Raw genomic sequence first — 20,128 nt, forward strand, 5'->3', positions numbered from 1 at the left:
AGGGACTTTTAAAGGAAGTGGTAAAAATTCAATTCCATGACTCTTGTCCCTCCGCCAACCTTCTTAGCAAAAGGTACAAATTCACATGTACCCTTAGGTCAGCATAAACTGGAGGAAGAGAAACATGCGATGAAGTTTAGTCCTTTCTCGTGTGGGGCCAGGCACGTTAGTGTCTGAGATGAGGTCTTTACTACTTCAATAAGTGACCAGAGGACTTTGCACAATTCAGGAGTGGCCATGAAAGTTATGAGGACCAGCAGAAGATTTCATCCAAGGTGGCAGGAGAGAAAGAGCTCACACAGCAGACTGAGAGGTTTGTGCGTGTCACAGCGTGTCCAACTCATTCCGCGTGGTGGAGTCTGTTCCTTAAATAGCAGGCACTGGTCTAAGCCCTTTAGAAATCTGAGTGCACTTAATCCTCTTACCAGTGCAATGAGATTTATATTATTATTTCCATTTTACTGATAAGGAAACCTACGCAAGTATAATAAACTCTGCGGAGGTTACCTAAGATTACACATCTAGTGTGAAATAATGACAAGACTTGAACTCATACACTCTGGCCTGAGGGCCACTTGTAATCACATGCTAAACAGCCTCTTATGTGAAGTGGAGCAAATGCAACCACAGTTACGTGAAAGGCTCTAGACTTTTAATTTAATTTAATTTAATTTAATTTTAGACAGGCTCACTCTGTTGCCCAGGTGGGAGTGCACTGGTGCGATCTCAGCTCACTGTAACCTCCACTTCCCAGATTCAAGCAATTCTCCTGCCTCAGCCTCCCAAGTAGCCGGGATGACAGGTGCTCGCCAACACACCCTGATAATTTTTGTATTTTTAGTAGAGAGGGGGCTTCACCATATTGGCTAGGCTGGTCTGGAACTCCTGACTTCAGTGATCCACCCACCCCGGCCTCCCAAAGTGCTGGGATTATAGGTGTGAGCCACCGTGCCTGGCTACTCTTTAATACATCCATCGTCATTATCATCATCACCACCATCTAAATTCATTCAAGGATTCTTTATCTCCACTGAACATGTCCTATACTTCGCACTGTTTTGTACCACGGGAATGGTGTTTTGAAACAATAGGGCAAAATAGCAATGATCACTTATAGAGTGTAAAATACATACTTGTACTAAATCCTTCACTTATTTAATCCTCTCAACAAAGCCATGAGTTACTTCTTTCAAAGATAAGGGAACTATTAATACAGTTAAGAGAGAATAAATTATCCACATGTAGTGAGAAAAAGATTTACGTGGCCAGGCGCTGTGGCTCACACCTGTAATCCCAGCACTTTGGGAGGCCCAGGTGGGCGGATCATCTGAGGTCAGGAGTTCCAGACCAGCCTGGCCAACATGGCAAACTCCGTCTCTACAAAAAGTACAAAAATTAGCCGGGCGTGGTGGCACACATGCCTGTAATCCCAGCTACTCAGGAGACTGAGGCAGGAAAATAGCTTGAACTCAGGAGGTAGAGGCTGCGAGTGAGCCGAGATCACGCCACTGCACTCTAGCCTGGGTGACAAGAGCGAGACTTTGTCTAAAAAAAAGAAAAAAGAAAAAGATGTATGTCCAGGTCTCTCAGATCTGCTGCCTGGCCCTTGACTACCATGGCATTCGGCTTCCCCGACAGCTTCCTTTCTCCAAGGAGAGAGCTGGACTCATGGAGTCAGCCCGGGCGAGAGCAAACTCCTTGGGGCACGGCAGCGACTGCTCGCGCTCTTTCAAGTTCCCGCCTTTTCCCTTGAAATTCCCATTTATTGGGGGATTAGATATAAATATTTGTAATTTGTAGTGCAAATCGTCTTTACTTTGCTTCCTACAAAATACTTAAATCAAAATGAGATTGTCAGGGAGTGCACAAAACAGGTGTGGTCACCCACCTTTCTAATGTTTAGACAGTGTTAAAGAGGTCTGCCAATTCAGGAAATGATCTCGTAGTTACCAGGCAGCCAGTGTACCCCTCCTGATGGATTGTGGGTCGGGAAGAGCACAAGTGTTTTGTAACTATGGAAACAAACTGAGTTTGTCAAGCCAGAGAGCAACCCTCCAGCATCCAGATTACCCTTCGAAGATGGCAAAGAAAAGGAGAGCTCTGAAATCACTCAACGCATAGGAGCTGGTTCTATAATTTTTAGACTTTAATTAAATCAATTATTAAAGCCTTTCTTAATGCCTTGCTGAGATATTCAGGCTCTGGCTGCCTCAGGAGAGAGGAAGCGGTTGAATGCACAGAGGTGGCTAATAAGGTTGGTCACTGGCCCCTGAGGGACGCCAGGCAGTAAGGAAGGCTCTCCCTCCCACACCCTTCCCAGTGTCGCCCTCACTCCTTGTGTCTCTTCCAGAGGGGATACGACATTCCAGAATCCCGCAGGAAAGATTCTGCCATCTCCGCAGCTGCCCCCACTGCAGTCCCCCCCACCGCTGGAGAAGATGCCCCCACTAACCGGGGTGTGTCGAGCTAGTGGACACATCATTGAGCAGGGTGAGGCCAGAGGGCATTCCTAGAAAAGGGAATATTTCTCTGTCTTAGTGATCTGCCTGGATCAGGAGTTTGGGATCATTGGCAAGTTGAACAGGTCCTGTGGATCCTTTCTAGCCTCTGTGTGCCCTAGGGAAGTGGGGCTGGTTCACATCTCCCTGTGGCTGTATTCAGAAATAACTGGGGAACAGCACACCGTGTATTGGCTCGTACAGAGTCCACGGTGAGGGGCCGTGGCCATACCTGCCGCCTTGTTGACCTTGGTTTGCAGGGTGGACTGTGTCATTAAGATCCTCCCACGGCCTCATCCTGCGCTGGCTATCACGACACGTCCAGTAAGGTAAGGAGTTTGCTGCAACAGGTAGTTTCTTCAGAGCACATCATTATCGGGTGACTTGGATGAACTGGCTTGGGTGTGGGGTGTCCGGAATGACAATGTCTCTGTCAAGGGCCCTGGTTCCACGCTGAGGACGTCTCTGCAAACACGTGGGAGGGAAACAGAGAGGATGGGGCAGGACAGCACACACCCACCTTTCCTCCAGGCATCTGTCTGGCTCCGCACGTCTTCCTCATGGGTGATGGCAGCCAGACCTGACCTGGGCTCCTTCTGAAGACGCAGCAGAGCTTTGATTGCATGAGTGCAGCTGGGGAAAGAGCCCATAATGCAGCAATTATTGTTCATTTGTTGCTATGGTATTTCTGTGGCCTGTTTGGATCCATGAATGTCTTGATTATTTTCAATTCCCATTTATAGAACATTCTGTTCATCTCAAAGTGCTTTGAGACCATCTTCATAGGATACTCCCTGTAACAGACACAAGTTAGTAATGGCATTGCTATTTTACAAATGAACGCATTGAAGTGGGGTGTTGTTTTAATAACTAAAATCAGGGAAAGTGAAAGAGAAGACATTTGATAAATGACATTATCATTCCAATAAAGGAAACTTGGCTTTAGGTTAAATTATATTTGACATAAATTGATGTTTTGACATCAACGGATATCACTGAGGCTTTGACATCTAGTTGGTGTCACAGTTGGGAGAAATATTATTTGAGGAACAGGTTACCGTGAAAGGCAGGCCTAATGAAGCAGAAAGAGGAGATTGGCAAAAACTCTGGCTTTGAAATCTTTGGTTTCCAAAGAAACTATATAGAAAATTAACGAGTTCACAGCTCAATCTTCTATGTATTGGAGCCTATATTCACAGAATGTTGACAACTTTTGGGTAATAGTGTATGATAACTGTTATGTGTGTATAATATTAAGATAATATAATTGTGTAATTAAAAGAAAAAAATCCTCCTATGAGTAAATACATCATGGGATCTTCATGTAATGGAATTCTATAGGATACTGAAAATGAATGACATTCAGCTGAAAATGTCAACACCCATGGATGACTTCCCAAATATAAACTTGATCCCCAAACTGGATTATCTACAATATAATGCCACTTATCTTAAATAGAAACTTCAAATATATGCAAGATTTAGCAACATATGCTTTAAGGATACATAGTTACATAGGAAAATGAGGAAGGAAATTAAGTCAATTATGAACACAACATTAGACGATGGTGGCTCTGGGAGGAAGGAGAAGAAATGGTGCCAGGAAGGCCCAGTCCTTAGGGTCTTCAGCAACACTGACACAGCTCTAAGGCCTGTGCTGAGTGGCTGACTCGGGCCTGCTTGTAATAGTATACTTTGTATCTCATGTGTGCTTTTTAATATTTTCTTTTGTGTTTACAAGCCACAGGAATGCTCATTGGCTTGCTTTTAGTGGTTCTCCAACTACAAACCTTGATTTGTTTCTATGGATCATGTAGAGAGCTGTCCTGAGCACTTGCACCTGCTAAGCAGGGATTTAATTAGGGCTATCCATGACTTCCATTTTTATAGAAAATAATTAGTGTGGGTCAGAGGACATGTTCGCCACAGTTTTGTGTTATGGGATTATAAGTGATTTCAAACCCTAAAGATTATCCTAGAATAATAATGAGTATAAATAAGCCCAGTGGCTGAATTCTCAAATATGTGTCGTAAAAAAGCAAATGTGAACCAGAGTGATGACGTTTTAAAAAAATTTCAACAGATGTGTTGGTAAAATCATACGAAATAAAATAGATGATCTACTTTCACCTCCTCCTTCATACGACTTTCCTAGAACACGAGATCATATTAGGAGAGTATCCTACAATTTCCCTTCTGCTCTGATTTACAGAAAGGAACTGAGGCAGCGGGAGACTTATTTAAAAATCACAAGAGACTTAGTGCCAACAGGGTCTGAGTCTAAGCCTTTCAACTCACAAGAAAATGGCCAGCTCACCCTACTACCCCTACTCTGCCCTCTCTTCTCCTTCGATACACACTACTGAGAGGAGGTATTACACCAAGTCTAGAGATCCATTCCAGTACAAGAAGCACTGACTAGAGAGGCAAGAGATCCATATTTTGGTTCTAAATCTATTATCTACAATCAAAGTCACTTAATATATAAGAACCTTAGCCTGGGTAACATGGCAAGACTTCATCTATACAAAAAAAAGAAAAAAAAAATTGCCACATGTGGTGATGTGCACCTATAATCCCAGCTACTAGGGAGGCTGAGGTGGGAGGACTGCTTGAGCCCAGGAGGTTGAGACTGCAGTGAGCCGTGTTTGTACCACTGCACTCCAGCCTGGGCAACAGAGCAAGACCCTGTTTCAAAGAAAAGAAGCAATTATCCTGCCTCAGCCTCCCAAGTAGCTGGGATTACAGGTGCCGGCCACTACACCCAGCTAATTTTTGTATTTTTAGTAGAGGGGGGGTTTCGCCATGGTGGCCAGGCTGGTGTGGAACTCCTGACCTCAGGTGATCTGCCCACTTTGGCCTCCCAAAGTGCTGGGATTACAGGTGTGAGCCACCGCTCCCGGCTAGAGTCTTTAATACATCCATCATCATTATCATCACTATCACCATCTAAATTCATTCAAGGATTTTTTATCTCCACCAAACACATCCTATGCTTTGCACTGGTTTCTATCATGGGAATGAATGGTGTTTTAAAACAATAGGGCGGCCGGGCGCGGTGGCTCAAGCCTGTAATCCCAGCACTTTGGGAGGCGGATCACGAGGTCAGGAGATCGAGACCATCCTGGCTAACACGGTGAAACCCCATCTCTACAAAAAACTAGCCGGGCGTGGTGGGCGCCTGTAATCCCAGCTACTCCGGAGGCGGAAGCAGGAGAATGGCGTGAACCCGGGAGGCGGAGCTTGCAGTGAGCCGAGATCCGGCCACTGCACTCCAGCCTGGGCGACAGAGTGGGACTCCGTCTCAAAACAAACAAACAAACAAACACAATAGGGCAAAATCTTTACTTGTGGGACAATACGTTTTAGACATTCTGGTGAGCAGGTAAAATTCCTGAACTAGGTTAGTACCTGTTGGCACTGTGTGTCTTTTAGTCCTAAACGAGCATAAAGGTTTGTGTTAAAAATAAAATTTGATCTAATTTCAGCATAGAATGCAATGGCAGATGCTTGTTTGATTTTTTCTTCCAAGGTGCTCTTATTATTACCATTCTCTTTAAACTCTTCCAATACTACTTGGGTGGGGGGCACTTTATTATGGTGCTAATTCTTCTATCAACACCTGACAGCTTTTTACCATCCAGGGGTAAGGCCTGGAGTAGGTACCCACAGCAACAGAACCACAGGACACAGTCTTTGTCTACGGAAGAATCTGGGATGCTAGGGGTTAAACAGCCTATCCCAACTCTTTAGAAAGAAGTGTTTTGCATCAGGAAGGTTTTACAGAGAACATCCTAGAAAAACATTTTAACCTCCTTCTTTGCTCCTGATACAATAGGCCAACACCAAACTTCTTTTTGTTGTGTCTTAGGAGGTAGGACACTGGATTAGCCACAGAAAGCACATGGGCCTTTGCTCTGCAGCTTCCTCTCATGGTCTCAGCCCATGCACCAGAGCATTGGTACTTCCTGCCTTGGGTCTTGAATCTGTGGTGCAAAACCATTGTACTGGTCAGGGTTCTTGTTGCAACCAAAACAACTGCCTCTGACCATCTTAAGTACAAAACATTCCTTGGTAGGACACTGAATGGGACGAGGGTCACAGCACTAAGAACTCAGAAGGCTGCTAAGAACTCCAGAAATTCTGGAAGGTCAAGAAGCAGGAAGCAGCACAGCTCTCTCTTTGCACGAAAAGTTTGGCCAGGGTTCTAGTATTGGACAATACAGTCACTATAAATGGATTCAAAGAATCACTTTGCTGTGGATGAGTCAAAGATCCATGTGGGAGCATCCTGTAGGGTAAGGACAGGTCCGGCTCCTGAGTTCAGACCACCAAGGAGCAGGGAGAGCGAGGATTTACTTGCATTTCAGCTTTGGTAGGGGAAGACCCAGCACTCCGTCCACTGATACACACCCTGGGGAGTCTGCCAGAATACAAAGGAATGACAAACACCCTTTGAAATCTATTCATCTGACTCTCTAGATTTACATATATAATTTTCTTTCCTGACATTCATTTCCACCCATAACAACAGTAACAAACTGGATCTGTTTGAGACAATGCCATTCTCCTTATTTCAAACAAAAAAATGTACTCACTCCCTCACCAGTGGGTGACAATAGTTACTGACTGCATCCATCCTCAATCCCGGATGTTCATTCATTCTCAAGTTCCACTTGCACTGTAGTTGTGTTATTCTGAAACCTATGAACTAAATTATCGTTAACTGTAAACAAACCGTATATATAATAGTGAGAGAGAAGAGAGAGGAGTCAAAGGAAAATTAATTAACTCATAAATATATACATGACACAGCAGGAAGGAAGTATTAGGAGAGGATACAGTCTGGATTTCTGCAGCTGTTCATGAGGCCAAAGCTAATATTTAAGACTTCTTTTTATTATTATGTTTATTTTGCTTTCAGTCAACACCTCAAATGGTCTGAAGTCTATATACACGAGGGCTTCCCAAATATTAATTCTTCGTAAATCTGAGAGCTTGTTGGTCCTGTCTGTAGAAGATGGTGTTAGTCAGAGTTCTCCAGAGAAAGAGAAATAGTAGGATGTGTATATGTAGTGTATCCATAAAGAGACTTATTTTAAGGAATTGGCTCATGCAGTTGTGGAGGTTGGCTAGTCCAAAATCTGCAGGTGGACTGGCGGGCTGGAGAGCTAAGGAAGAGCCAAGACTGCAGTTCAAGTCTGAAGACTGTCTACCACAGAATTCCTTTTTGCTCTGGACAGGTTAGGCTGTTTTATTCAGTCCTTCAACTGATTAGATGAGATCCACCCACATTACAGAAGGCAATTTGCTTTCCTGAAAGTCCACCAATTTAAATGCTAATCTTATCTAAAACTATCCATACAGAAACATCCAGAATAATAGCTGCATGTTAATAAGGAGAGCACATCTGGAACAGCTGCTGCTGAAATCAGGACTCACAGTGTCCCATGAGAGTGAGAACTTACTCCCACAAGATGGTATTAATGTGTTAATGAGGGACCCACCCCCATGACTCAGACATTTTTCACTAGACCTCAGCTCTCAACACTGCCATATTGGGAATGAAATTTCATCATAAGTTTTGGTAAGAACAAACCATATCCAAATCCTAGTAGCATACAATTATTATAGTCTTATTCTTTTTTTTTTCTATGAAGTTGGTAGCAGTGTCCCTGCTTCCATTCCTAATTTTAGTTATTTGAATCTTCTCATTGTTAGTCAGACTAGCTAAAGGTTTGTCAATTTTGTAGATTTTTTTTTCAAAGAGCCAATTTTTGGTTTCACTTCGTTTCTCTATTGTTTTTCTACTGTCTATTTTGTTATCACTAGTCTAATCTTTATTATTTACTTCCTTTTGCTCGTTTTGGGTTTCAGTTTGCTCTTTTCCTTTATTTTTATTTTTATTTATTTATTTGAGACGGAGTCTTGCTCTTATCACCCAGGCTGGAGTGTAGTGGCGTGATCTCAGCTCACTGCAAGCTCTGCCTCCCGGGTTCACGCCATTCTCCCGTCTCAGCCTCCCCAGTAGCTGGGACCACAGGCGCCCAACACCATGCCCAGGTATTTTTTTTGTCTGTTTTTTAGTAGAGATGGGGTTTCACCATGTTAGCCAGGACGGTCTCGATCTCTTGACCTCGTGATCCACACACCTCGGCCTCCCAAAGTGCTGGGATTACAGGCGTGAGCCACCGCGACTGGCCTTTTTGTTTGTTTTTTGAGACAGAGTCTCAGCTCTGTCGCCTAGGCTGGAGTGCCATGGCGCCATCTCGGCTCACTGCAACCTCCACCTCCTTGTGATCTGCCTGCCTCACCCTCCCAAAGTGCTGGGATTACAGGCCTGAGCCACCATGCCCTGCCTGTTCTTCTTTTTCTAGTTCCTTAACGTATAAAGCTAGGTTATTGATTTGAGATATTTATTCTTTTCAAAAGCAGAACTTTACAACTATAAATTTTTCTCTAAGCACTGCTTCCCATGGTTTTGGTATTTTGTGTTTTTGCTTTCATACATCTCCAAATATTCTGTAATTTCCTTTGGGATTTCTTTGATCCATTGATTGTTTAGGTGTGTTGTTTAATTTCCATATATTGTGAATTTTCCAGTTTTTCTTCTATTATTGATTTCTAGTTTTATTCCATTGGGTTGGAGAAGATTGTATGATGTGAGTTTATAGAGACTTATGTCATAACATATGGTCTATCCTGGAGAATGTTCCATGTGTAATTGAGAAGAATGGGCAGTCTGCTGTCGTTAGGTGGAGTGTCCTATAAATGTCTATTAAGTCTAGTAGGTTTGTAATTTTTTCAAGTCTTCTGTTTCCTTGATGATCTTCTGTTTAGTTGTTCTATCCATTATTGAAAGGAGTATATTAAAATCTTCAAATAAATATTATTGTTGAACTCTCTCTTTTCAATTATCTCATAACTTTACATATTTTGGAAGCTCTGTTTGTAGGTGCATATATGTTCCTAATTGTCATATCTTCTTAATGGAGTGACCCTTTTATTTCTTATAACAATTCTTGTCATAAAAGTCTTTTTTGCCGAATGTTAGTATAGCTCTCCAGTTCTCTTTTGGTTACCGTTTGCAAGGAATATTTTTTTCCATTCTTTGACTTTCAACCTACTTACGTCTTTGAATTAAAAGTGTCTTTTATACATGGAGTCTATCCAAATGTCCATTAATGATAGACTGGATAAAGGAAACATGGTACATATACACCATGGAATACTAAGCAACCATAAAAAGGAATGAGATAACGTCCTTTGCACGGACATGGATGGAGCTGGAAGGCATTATCCTCATCCATTTGTTGATTGATGGACATGTGGACTGGTTCCATATTCTTATGGATACACACACACACACACACACACACACACACACCCATGGACTACTACTCAGCCATAAAAAGGAATTAAATAATGGCATTCACAGCAACTTGGATAGAATTGGAGACCATTATTCTAAGTGAAGTATCTCAGAAATGGAAAACCAAACATGGTATGTTCTCACTCATAAGTGGGAGCTAAGCTATGAGGATGCAAAGGCATAAGAATAATACAATGGCACATATACACCATGGAATACTATGCAGCCATAAAAAAAAGAATGAATTCATGTCCTTTGCAGGGACACGGATGAAGCTGGAAACCATCATTCCCAGCGAACTAACACAGGAACAGAAAACCAAACACTGCATGTTCTCACTTATAAGTGGGAGCTGAATAATGAGGACACATGGATACAGGGAGGGGAACATCACACACTAGGGCCTGTCAGGGGGTGGGGGCTAGGGGAGGGACAACTTTAGGAGAAATACCTAATGCATGTGGAGCCTAAAACCTAGATGACGGGTTGGTGGGTGCAGCAAACCACCATGGCACATGTATACCTATGTAACAAACCTGCACGTTCTGCACATGTATCCCACAACTTAAAGTACCAAAAAAAAAAAAAAAAAAGAATAATACAATGGACTTTGGGGACTCAGGGGAAAGGGTGGGAGGGGGTGATGGGTAAAACACTACACATTGGGTACAGTGTATGCTGCTTGGGTGATGGATGCATGAAAATATCAGAAATCACCACTGATTAACTTATTCATGTAACCAAACACCACCTGTTCCCCAAAAATATATTGAAATACAAAATAAAGAAAAAAGAGAAGTTACAAACAAAAATTACATTAATAACTGTCCTATATGTTTACTTTTGTAGGTACCTTTATCAGTGTTCTTTTATTCTTTGTGTGGATTCAATTTATTGTCTAGGATATCTTCATCTTATCCTGAAGGCTTCCCTTCTTATGAGAAATGAGCTGTAAATCTTATTGAGAATTGCTTATACATGAGGAGTTGCTTCTCTCTTGCTGCTTTCCAGATTCTCTCTTTGTCTTTATCTTTTGAAAGTTTAATTATGATGTGTCTTGATGCAGATCTCTTTGAGTTTATTCTACTTGGAGTTTATCAAACTTCTTGGATGTGTAGATTTATGTCTTTCAACAGGTTTAGGAAGATTTTGGTCATTATTTATTCCAATATTCTTTCTGCCTCTTTCTGTCTCCTCTTTCTTGGATTCCCATTATGCATATATTGTTATGGTTAATGTCACACAGGTCTCTGAGGCTTCATGTCTTTTCTTTATTCTTTAATTTCTTTTCTTCTGGTTATGTAACCTCCATTGACTTATCTTCAAATCTGCTTTTCTTGCTCAAGTATGCTGTTAAGACTTTCTTTTGGCAAATTTTGTATTTCCATTATTGTACTTTTTAACTCCAGAATTTCTATTTGATTCTTTATAATTTAAATGTCATTTTTAATATTCTCTGTTTCTTGAAACAGCATTATCATCCCTTCCTTGGACCTTTAGACATGGTTTTCTTTAGTTCTTTGAATATATTTAAAACAGCTGATTCAAAGTTTTTGTTGAATAATCCCAATGTCTAAGCTTCCTCAGAGACAGTTCCTATCCCATGAATGAGTAATATTTTCTTGTATCTTTGCATGTTTCATAATTTTGTATTTAAAACTAGGTATTTTAAATAATATAATGTGACAATTTTGGAAATATTTTTCCCTTCTTGAGGATTTGTTGTTGTTTGTTATAGGTATAGCTAACTGTTTCTTTAGTGCCTTTTCTGAACTAATTCTGTAAAGTCTCTATTCTTTGTCATGTATAGCCACTGAAGTCTGTCCTTAGTTAGCTTAGAAGTCAGCTAATAATTAGAGATTTCCTTAACTACATGGAACCGGTAAGTCTTCCAGGTTTTGCCAATGGACCCTGTGCAGGTTGGGACACACCTTCAATACTTAGCCAGGCAGTTGACAATATGACCTCATCTTAATTAATTACATCTTCAAAGACCGTATTTCGAAATAAGGTCAAATTATGAGGTTCTGGGTAGACATGAATTTTGGGGCACAGAATTCAACCCAGGATAGAATCAGACAGACCTATGCAGGGGCCTCGGCCCCTTCCTAGCTGTGTGACCTCATAATTCTCATTCCCCCAGTAATAATGGTGCCTAATTAGGGTGACAGTACCTCCCAGTGTGTCCCAGACAATCTTGCTGTCCTGAAAGAATTTTTAATTTTGTCCCCATTTACTTTCAAAAGTATTTCAGTTTGAATAATACATTAATAAAAGAAGCAGCATTTAGGATTAGGGTAAAGGCTTTCTGTAACATAGCATGTGAAGGCTGAGCCCACAAACAGTTAACAGCTGTAGCCACTACCCAAAAAGGCCCTTCCTGTGCAGTGTGGAAAGGAACATAAGTCAGGCACTGATTGGAGTTTTCAGCAATCACCCGGTGAATTGCAGCACCTTCAGCAGCTGCGAATATTAACTACACAGCAACAAGAAGTGTATTTATGTTATTAGTTAAAGGGAGGCACTGAATTCTGTTCACCAATTTCTCCCCCAGCTTAGCACAGTCTTGAAAATAGTATGGCTTTTAAAGTTTGGTGAATTCATGAAAGAATTATAAAGACCTTTCCTACATCAAAACCCACTGTACTCAAGTGTGGTGACTCTGGCTTTCCTGGATGGACAGATTCTAAATCAGTGATCCTTAGCGCCTGTTCCTTGAAACTTGTGCGTCCAAATCAATAGGGGGTTTGCCAAAAATGCAGTTTCCAAGGCCCCAACCCAGACCTATTGGATAGGAACATCTGGGATAGAGACCAGGAATTGGATTTTCATCTAATGCCCCCTCCAATTCTCATACACACTTGCATGCAGGAATGGCTGGGTAAGGTGCCCTTTAGGAAGCAGTTCTCCTGCAAGTAAAATTGAGGAAGTCAGCTCCAACAGCTAGAAATCAGAAGGAACTTCTGGGCTCTACTACACTGTTTTTATCTATTTATCACCAAAAGTGGATTTTAAAATAATCCTCCAAGACTCTTGACTACCATTTTTCTTATCAACTTAAATATTTAACTCTGTGAGGCGTTTTTTTTTTTTTTAGACGAAATCTCCCTCTGTCACCAGGATGGAGTCAGTGATGTGATCTTGGCTCACTGCAAGCTCCGCCTCCCGGGTTCAAGTGATTCTCCTGCCTCAGCCTCCCGAGTAGCTGCGAGTACAAGTGCCTGCCACCACGCCCAGCTAACTTTTGTATTTTTAGTAGAGAAGGGGTTTCACCATGTTGGCCAGGATGGTCTTGATCTCTTGACCTTGTGATCCGTCCACCTTGGCCTCCCAAAGTGCTGGGATTACAGAGGCATTGGATTTTTAAATCAACTAATGGGACAGTATTACATTTATCTGTGGCTCTAGAACTCTGCTATCCAATAAGGCAGCCACTAGCCACATTTAGCTATTTAAACTTAATCAACAGTAAATGAAATGAAAAATTCAGCTTCTCAGTCGCACTAGCCAGGGGCCAAGTGCTCAGTAGCCACAGGGCTGGCCCCCACATTGGCCAGTGCAGATACAGACCCTTTCCATCCCACAGCAGGACCTCTGGACAGCACTACGAACAGCCTGCCAACCATGGCCACACATCAGAATCACCTGTGGGCTTCCAAAACCCCCAGGTCTAGGCCACAGCCCTAGACCAACTTAATCACAGCCTCTGGGAATGGTATCCAGGACTTTTTAAAGGTTAGCTTGCACCAGAATCACCTGGAGAAAGTGTGAAAGCCGAGATTGCGGGGCTGTACCCAGCATTTTGGATTCAGTCTGGGTGAGAGCAACTTGGAGTTTTAGCAAGCTCCCAGGTGAGGCCAATGCCCCTGGTCCAGGGAGCACACTTTGCAGTCACCCTCTTAAGGTAAAGCTAAACCTTGAGTTCTGCCTCTGTGCCTATGGAGCACCTGATGGTCGCCTCTGGCCTTGCCCATTTCTCCTTCCCTGCAAGTTCAGCAGCGCAAGCAGGGAGTCCCCAGGCCATGCCCCCTGAGAAAAGGCTTCCGAAGGCCTGGAACTATTCAAGGTTGAGACCCAGCATCCAGTTAAAAGGAAGCTTCCCTTTTTCTTCCAGCTGTCCTTCAATCATTTTTTTCCTTTTCCATCGTTCCCAAGCCCCTGGTTCTGTGGGGCCCATCACTGCTTCTCCACTTCTACTGTGAGCTTCAAAAATTACTGGGCACATGCAGGTTTGCCCCTTACAAATGCCTCCTGTGGACTCTTTGAGTCCCACAGTCCATTGAGTGTTCTTGGTTTTCTTCCTGGTCCCCAAGAAAATCAAACTAATGGATTTTCTCTAAAGATGGTGGCCCCAGCCTTTTGCAGCCTGAAACATCTGGAAGCCAGAGCCCCACTCCTGCATATTTGGACCTAAAATGAGACTGGCCCAAAGGGATGCAACCACACAGCCTGTGATAGACTGTCTGAATCTAAATCAGCCCCAGAGCCGCTCCTCACATCACTGCTGGGTCCTATTGAAAGGATTATGCTAAAACATGAATTCTCCCAACAGAAGGATTTCCTTCACTGCTGCACCTCCTTCCAGCTCATCTCATTTCAGTGCGGTCCTCTCTTCACTTCAAGCACACAGGGCGTGTGTGGAGTATGACCGCCCAGTCCTCACTTAGCCAGTATCGTCCAGTTTTTAAAAACTGAAGGTTCTCAAACCTAGTCTTAATTTCTGTGCCTGGCCGGGCGCGGTGGCTCAAGCCTGTAATCCCAGCACTTTGGGAGGCCGAGACGGGTGGATCACGAGGTCGGGAGATCGAGACCATCCTGGTTAACACGGTGAAACCCCGTCTCTACTAAAAAATACAAAACACGGCCGGGCGCGGTGGCTCAAGCCTGTAATCCCAGCACTTTGGGAGGCCGAGACGGGTGGATCACGAGGTCGGGAGATCGAGACCATCCTGGTTAACACGGTGAAACCCCGTCTCTACTAAAAAATACAAAAAAAACGGCCGGGCGCGGTGGCTCAAGCCTGTAATCCCAGCACTTTGGGAGGCCGAGACGGGTGGATCACGAGGTCGGGAGATCGAGACCATCCTGGTTAACACGGTGAAACCCCGTCTCTACTAAAAAATACAAAAAACGGCCGGGCGCGGTGGCTCAAGCCTGTAATCCCAGCACTTTGGGAGGCCGAGACGGGTGGATCACGAGGTCGGGAGATCGAGACCATCCTGGTTAACACGGTGAAACCCCGTCTCTACTAAAAAATACAAAAAACGGCCGGGCGCGGTGGCTCAAGCCTGTAATCCCAGCACTTTGGGAGGCTGAGACGGGCGGATCACAAGGTCAGGAGATCGAGACCATCCTGGCTAACACGGTGAAACCCCGTCTCTACTAAAAAAATACAAAAAACTAGCTGGGCGAGGTGGCGGGCGCCTGTAGTCCCAGCTACTCGGGAGGCTGAGGCAGGAGAATGGCATGAACCTGGGAGGCGGAGCTTGCAGTGAGCTGAGATCCGGCCACTGCACTCCAGCCTGGGTGACAGAGCGAGACTCCGTCTCAAAAAAAAAAAAAAAAAAAAAAAAAAAATTTCTGTGCCTTAAGGAAATGAACGATAATCATTTCTCTATTTGAATTTGCTTAATTTCACTAATCTCTATATTTTCAGGGTTATTTTGAAGCAACAAATTTTACTATTTCTTGATATTTATTTTTTATTGGTGTGTTAAAGTCCAAAATAAGTAAATCAAATCCTACCACAAACCCGAAAAATTAATGGAATCATTGGAAATCATGTATTCAATTGGAGCTTAATGCTTCTCTCAGCCTCTGAAAACACTAGGCAGTGAAGGAACAGCTCATGGGTCCTGTTCCAGCGATTTTTGTGATAATATCAAATAATAAAAAAATTTAAAAATGTACAAAAGGATAACAATATAATCGTGTGGGTTTACCATCGGACATACTCGCCCATGGATTATTTCTTGAATTCTAGCCCTGAATGGAATTGATTTCATGGAATGGTAGAAAATGTTTATAAAATCTCTCCTCTGTCTCTTGCGTTTAAATCAGACGGTGCTTTTCACGTATGTCCAGCAGCAAGAGAATCCTCCTACACTGGTGAAAAATCAAGGGCCTTGGAGCACATTTTAGTTCGTCTTTCATTTCAAAGTACTCCTTGGATATTTGCAAATTAAATCCCCTAATTTGGTGAGGACGCCCAGCTTCCCAAATAACAAGGCTTTTCCTTCGATTCTAACCAAGCAAGCCGGCCCTACCAAAGCCAGGGTGCGTGTTCTGGCTCCAGGCCTCTGAGCAGCCTGTCTCCCCACGCTGCAGCTTTTCAGTTAGGAAGGCAGAGAGAAGGAAAGAGAACTATTTCCAGTTCAATCACGAGCATGTCTACGCACCACTAAAGACAGACCTTTGTCCTGTTGCTTTCCAAACTTTAAGTGTGAATTTTTCTTCTTATGATCACTGGCGTGCTCTGTTATTCTGGAAAAAAGAAAAAGCCATAAGCACCCTGAAGTGAGGCTTTCACCTGATACTAATTTTCTTCCTCGTTATAAAGGCTATTGTTTGTTTGAACAAAGAAATAGGAGCCATTGGTGGCTGTTTACATTATAGGAATGAGGGCAGCGATGGGGAAGGAGGAGGAGGGGACCTTTCCATTAATGAGCTGGGGACATTGATTATGGGGACACACTAAAGACTACAAGGGACACCTATATTTCTGCATTCTTTCCATGAGAGCAATATATGATCTTTATCATCTATTAAACACCACTCACATATTTCAGGTAGCTGTAGGTTGAGTGTTAACATCTAGATTAAACAAGCAGTTAAGAGTCTGATTTTTAAAATAAAATAAGACAAGCCCTTGAACTCTAGGACCAGGCATGCCCTGTTATCTTGTCGTACCTGAACGAGCCTGTGTTGGGCACCCCAGGCCTCTGGGCACATCTGTTGACGAGGGGTATCAGGCTTAACCCACTCGAGGAGCGGGGGGCTTTTGGGAGGTGGCAGCCTCCTATACAAAACGGGCTGCCAGTAAATATTTATAGAACAAAGAAATGAATGAATTTCTCTTGAATTAAACATGATGCATTTGTACAGAGCGTAGTTCACTTTCATTTCAGTGACCCGAAATCCTGCTGAAAGTGTTCTTCCAAAACCTCAGAACAGGAAAGCTTCCTGCGTGTGGAAACTCCCTGGAGACACCTCCAATCGGAGTAAGCAGCACAATTATCTGCACACTTATAGCCTTGCAGTCAGAGTATTTTATTGAAAAAAAAAAAGCCATCTGTTTGAATAGGAAACGATGATATCATGTGGCCTGCTTTCTCCTGCCACCCACTAATTTGACATCAGATCAGATCAGAGGAAAAGTTACTCGAGTCAGAAGTTTAAAAAAAAAAATCTTTTGGGAACAAACTCATAAATGGAAGAAAGGGGAGAGTAACAAATACAGACTGAATACATGGCAGGTCCAGGCTTTTACTATCATTGCTTTTAGCTCACCAGGTAATCAAAGCATAAAACAAACGGTGATTGGTCAGAGCTTATGCTGTTGTCCCTGAACCAGCAAGAGTGGGGTGGGGGAGGGTCGCCAGACTAATTCGCTTCATGTGGGAATCGGTGTTTACCACGTAAGGGTCCTAATAGAAAGCGCATGATTTTCAAACTGGAAAACATAAATAACGCGTGTTGCCACTAAAGCAGTGGAACCTTGCCGTATTTCTCTTCTGAATAGAACAACCTACATTTCAAAGGACAGTTTCCTTCCACATGTAAATATTTATTTGCTTGCTGCTGAGGAGTGTCAGGAAGTACTAAAGCACCCGTGTTTAGAGTTTCAGAAGCAAATTGCTTCTGCGCACGTCTTGATTCTGTTGAGCTCTCCGCCTCTACGTCAGGGCTTCATTAATCTCTTCTCTGTTTTAAAAAATAGAAAAGCTTTTCATTTACTGCTTCTAGGAAGCCAGGTGCATTGCAGTGGATCTCTTCGGCAGGATCACTGCTTTGTGTGAATATTTAGTATGTAATTATTGAGCACCTACCATGTGCAGGGCAAGGCGGGGGGCACCCAGGCCTCCACTCTCCCGCAGAAGTCCTGGGTCCCAGGCCCGCATCTTTGGGGCCACCTTCAACTGGGAGGGTGTTGGCTTTTCTATGACACAGAGAGGCTTAAATCCCTCAGTGATTTCAAAACCTCCTCTGGGAGTCCAAACTGCTAGGTTGCCAGCCAGGAAGAGAAAGTTCCCAGGATTTTCAGTGGCTGAAGTTCTGGGCAAACAGCATTTGCACAAAGGAGGGGGCGAGGAAGGGGTGCAGGGAGGGCTCTCAAAGTGCCTGTTCGGCATCAGTTTACAAGTGTGCTTAGGTTGTATTTAGATGTTACGACGATTTTAAAAGTGAAATTTTGGCATTTTGCATTCAATCCCGACTAAAGCTCTTTGGTATATCGACTTAAAAGGTCTTCAGATTGCCAAGATTTTGCAGCTTGGATAACATCTTTGGAAAGGTTAAATGAGTCCATTTTCTGGAGCTTTCGTCAGCACAAGCCCATGATTCTCTGCCCTGCTGAGAAAGGAGGAGGCGAGCTGAGTTCCAGCCGATCCCCTGCTTCCGTCTCCCTGGGGCGAGCCTGTGTCTTCCGTCCCAGGAAGCCCGCCGCCGAGAAGCTGCCGCGGGTACATGCGTTTTCACTTGGGCGCTTCGTTTCGTGGGAAGAAGGCCGGACGACCTCTGTTGGTGTGGCCACTGCCTTTCAAGACAATTTAGCAATAAATGTAAGGAGAACTCCAAACAGGAGCCCAGGCCTGCAGCAGAGGGCGCGCCTGGCCCCAGAGCAAACACAAAGACCAGAAGCAAACTGGTGGGGAACCGGACCCGCTCCCCAGCACGTGGGGGGCGGCGGGGAGCTGCAGTGAGCGCCGGGGAGGGGCTGGCGGTCTGCAGGCCCGGCCTGCCTCCTGAGATGGCGAGACACGCTTCTTCCCCAAGGTGCTTTCCATTCTGTGCCTGTCGGTGCGAACACGTCCCTGAGCCCACGGACGGGGGGCCCTCCCAGCACCTGCGTGGCATCCGAGGGTGGCAGGCAGCCCCGGGCCCTTCCACTTCAGGCCGGCCCGCGGGAAAGCCCGCGAGCTCCTCTCCCAGCTGAACGGGGCCTTCCCTTTTCATCTCACTTCCTCTCCCTCCCCGCCCCCCGCCCCACACTCACAATTGGTGACCTCCTTCCAACTGCTGTGAAGTGACTTGGGTGAAACTGGAGCCAGGGGCGGAGGAACAGCCCCCTCCTGTTCCCAGGAACTCGCAGGCACAGCGCTCCTCGCAGGCTGCTAGCTTTTGTTTTTGAGAAGCACCGTCTATTTTCTCTAGCACAGGCCGCACTCAAGTTCAGGCCATAAAGAAATTGCCGAGCTGCCTGTCACTTTCACGTCAGGGCATTCTTTCTACCTAGCGCCATGTGGACGACCGAGATCTCCCAATAGCTAAGCCAGACCCACTGCTCCCACAGTATCTGTGTGCCCCTCCCAGACATTTATGTGCCCACATCTGCAGTCTGTCGTTCTAAAGCTGGTAGAAAATATCAGAGCACGTTTGGTCAAATGGCTAGAACAGACCTGCTAAGCCGGAGGAGAGAACCTCATTAATCTACAGAATGTTCTCAGCTCACCAGGGTGTTGGGCAACAGGAACGTCCCAAGCCCTCCAAGGCCGAGAGAGAACAACAAGCGGCCTGTGATTCAGTCCTGGTTCACACAGTGGAAAGCAGCTTCTCTGTAACCACCGAGACACGAGTCCTCCCACACAGGCCGCACCTGAGCCAGCAGCAGCTGCTGGTAGTCTCAGAAGGCCTTATCACCTGGTCATGTGGCCTGAGCGTCAGGGAATTTCATCCGCATTTTTACTTTCCCTGCCATGTAATCAAGTCTTTCCAAACCTTTACAGGGTTAGGTGGGGGGAAAAAAAATCAAAGCCAAGTTTTGCATTACATTTCCTGTGTATTTTCAATCCATTACAGCAGAAACGCAGAAGAGGAGAGAAATAAAATTAGGAGTGGACTTCTCTGGTATTTTTTCCCGTGCCCCAGTGAGCCCACGACTTCCTCCTCCTTCCCACCAAAGTCGGGAAAGTTCCCAATACTGTGATTATGATATACTATATTGGATACATTTTCTTTTTTTAAGATAAAAGTTTTATTTCAGAGAGAAGCACAAAGCCCTGACTGTTGTGAACAAGGAGGCCTTCAAGAGGAAACAAAA

At 44.2% G+C, this 20,128-nt stretch overlaps 1 protein-coding gene across 8 annotated transcripts; it reads right to left on the reverse strand.

Annotated features, from left to right (window-relative positions):
- Window positions 1–1,329: 1,329 nt before the first annotated feature.
- Window positions 1,330–19,896, reverse strand: LOC126941264 (uncharacterized). Of its 8 annotated transcripts, XR_007721208.1 has the most exons (4): window positions 19,085–19,895; window positions 16,283–16,353; window positions 7,097–7,209; window positions 1,330–3,292 (listed from the first exon to the last, which is right to left on the reverse strand). XR_007721208.1 is itself a non-coding variant. In XM_050767611.1 (2 exons), the coding sequence occupies exon 1, from the start codon at window positions 19,042–19,044 to the stop codon at window positions 18,328–18,330; it is 717 nt and encodes a 238-aa protein (XP_050623568.1). In that variant the 5' UTR covers window positions 19,045–19,896; the 3' UTR covers window positions 15,464–16,353; window positions 17,919–18,327. The 8 variants fall into 8 exon arrangements, 1 of the variants encoding a protein (XP_050623568.1); XR_007721209.1 differs by lacking the exon at window positions 7,097–7,209 and having other exon boundaries at window positions 19,085–19,896; XR_007721211.1 differs by lacking the exon at window positions 7,097–7,209 and having other exon boundaries at window positions 16,269–16,353; window positions 19,085–19,896.
- Window positions 19,897–20,128: the final 232 nt, after the last annotated feature.

The sequence above is a fragment of the Macaca thibetana genome, chromosome 18 (genome assembly GCF_024542745.1).
Source record: "Macaca thibetana thibetana isolate TM-01 chromosome 18, ASM2454274v1, whole genome shotgun sequence".
In the NCBI taxonomy this organism is placed as follows: domain Eukaryota; kingdom Metazoa; phylum Chordata; class Mammalia; order Primates; family Cercopithecidae; genus Macaca; species Macaca thibetana.

Coding starts and splice junctions, on each gene's coding strand:
- LOC126941264 (XM_050767611.1), bottom strand. CDS start 19,044: ATGAAAAGGGAAGGCCCCGTTCAGCTGGGAGAGGAGCTCGCGGGCTTT.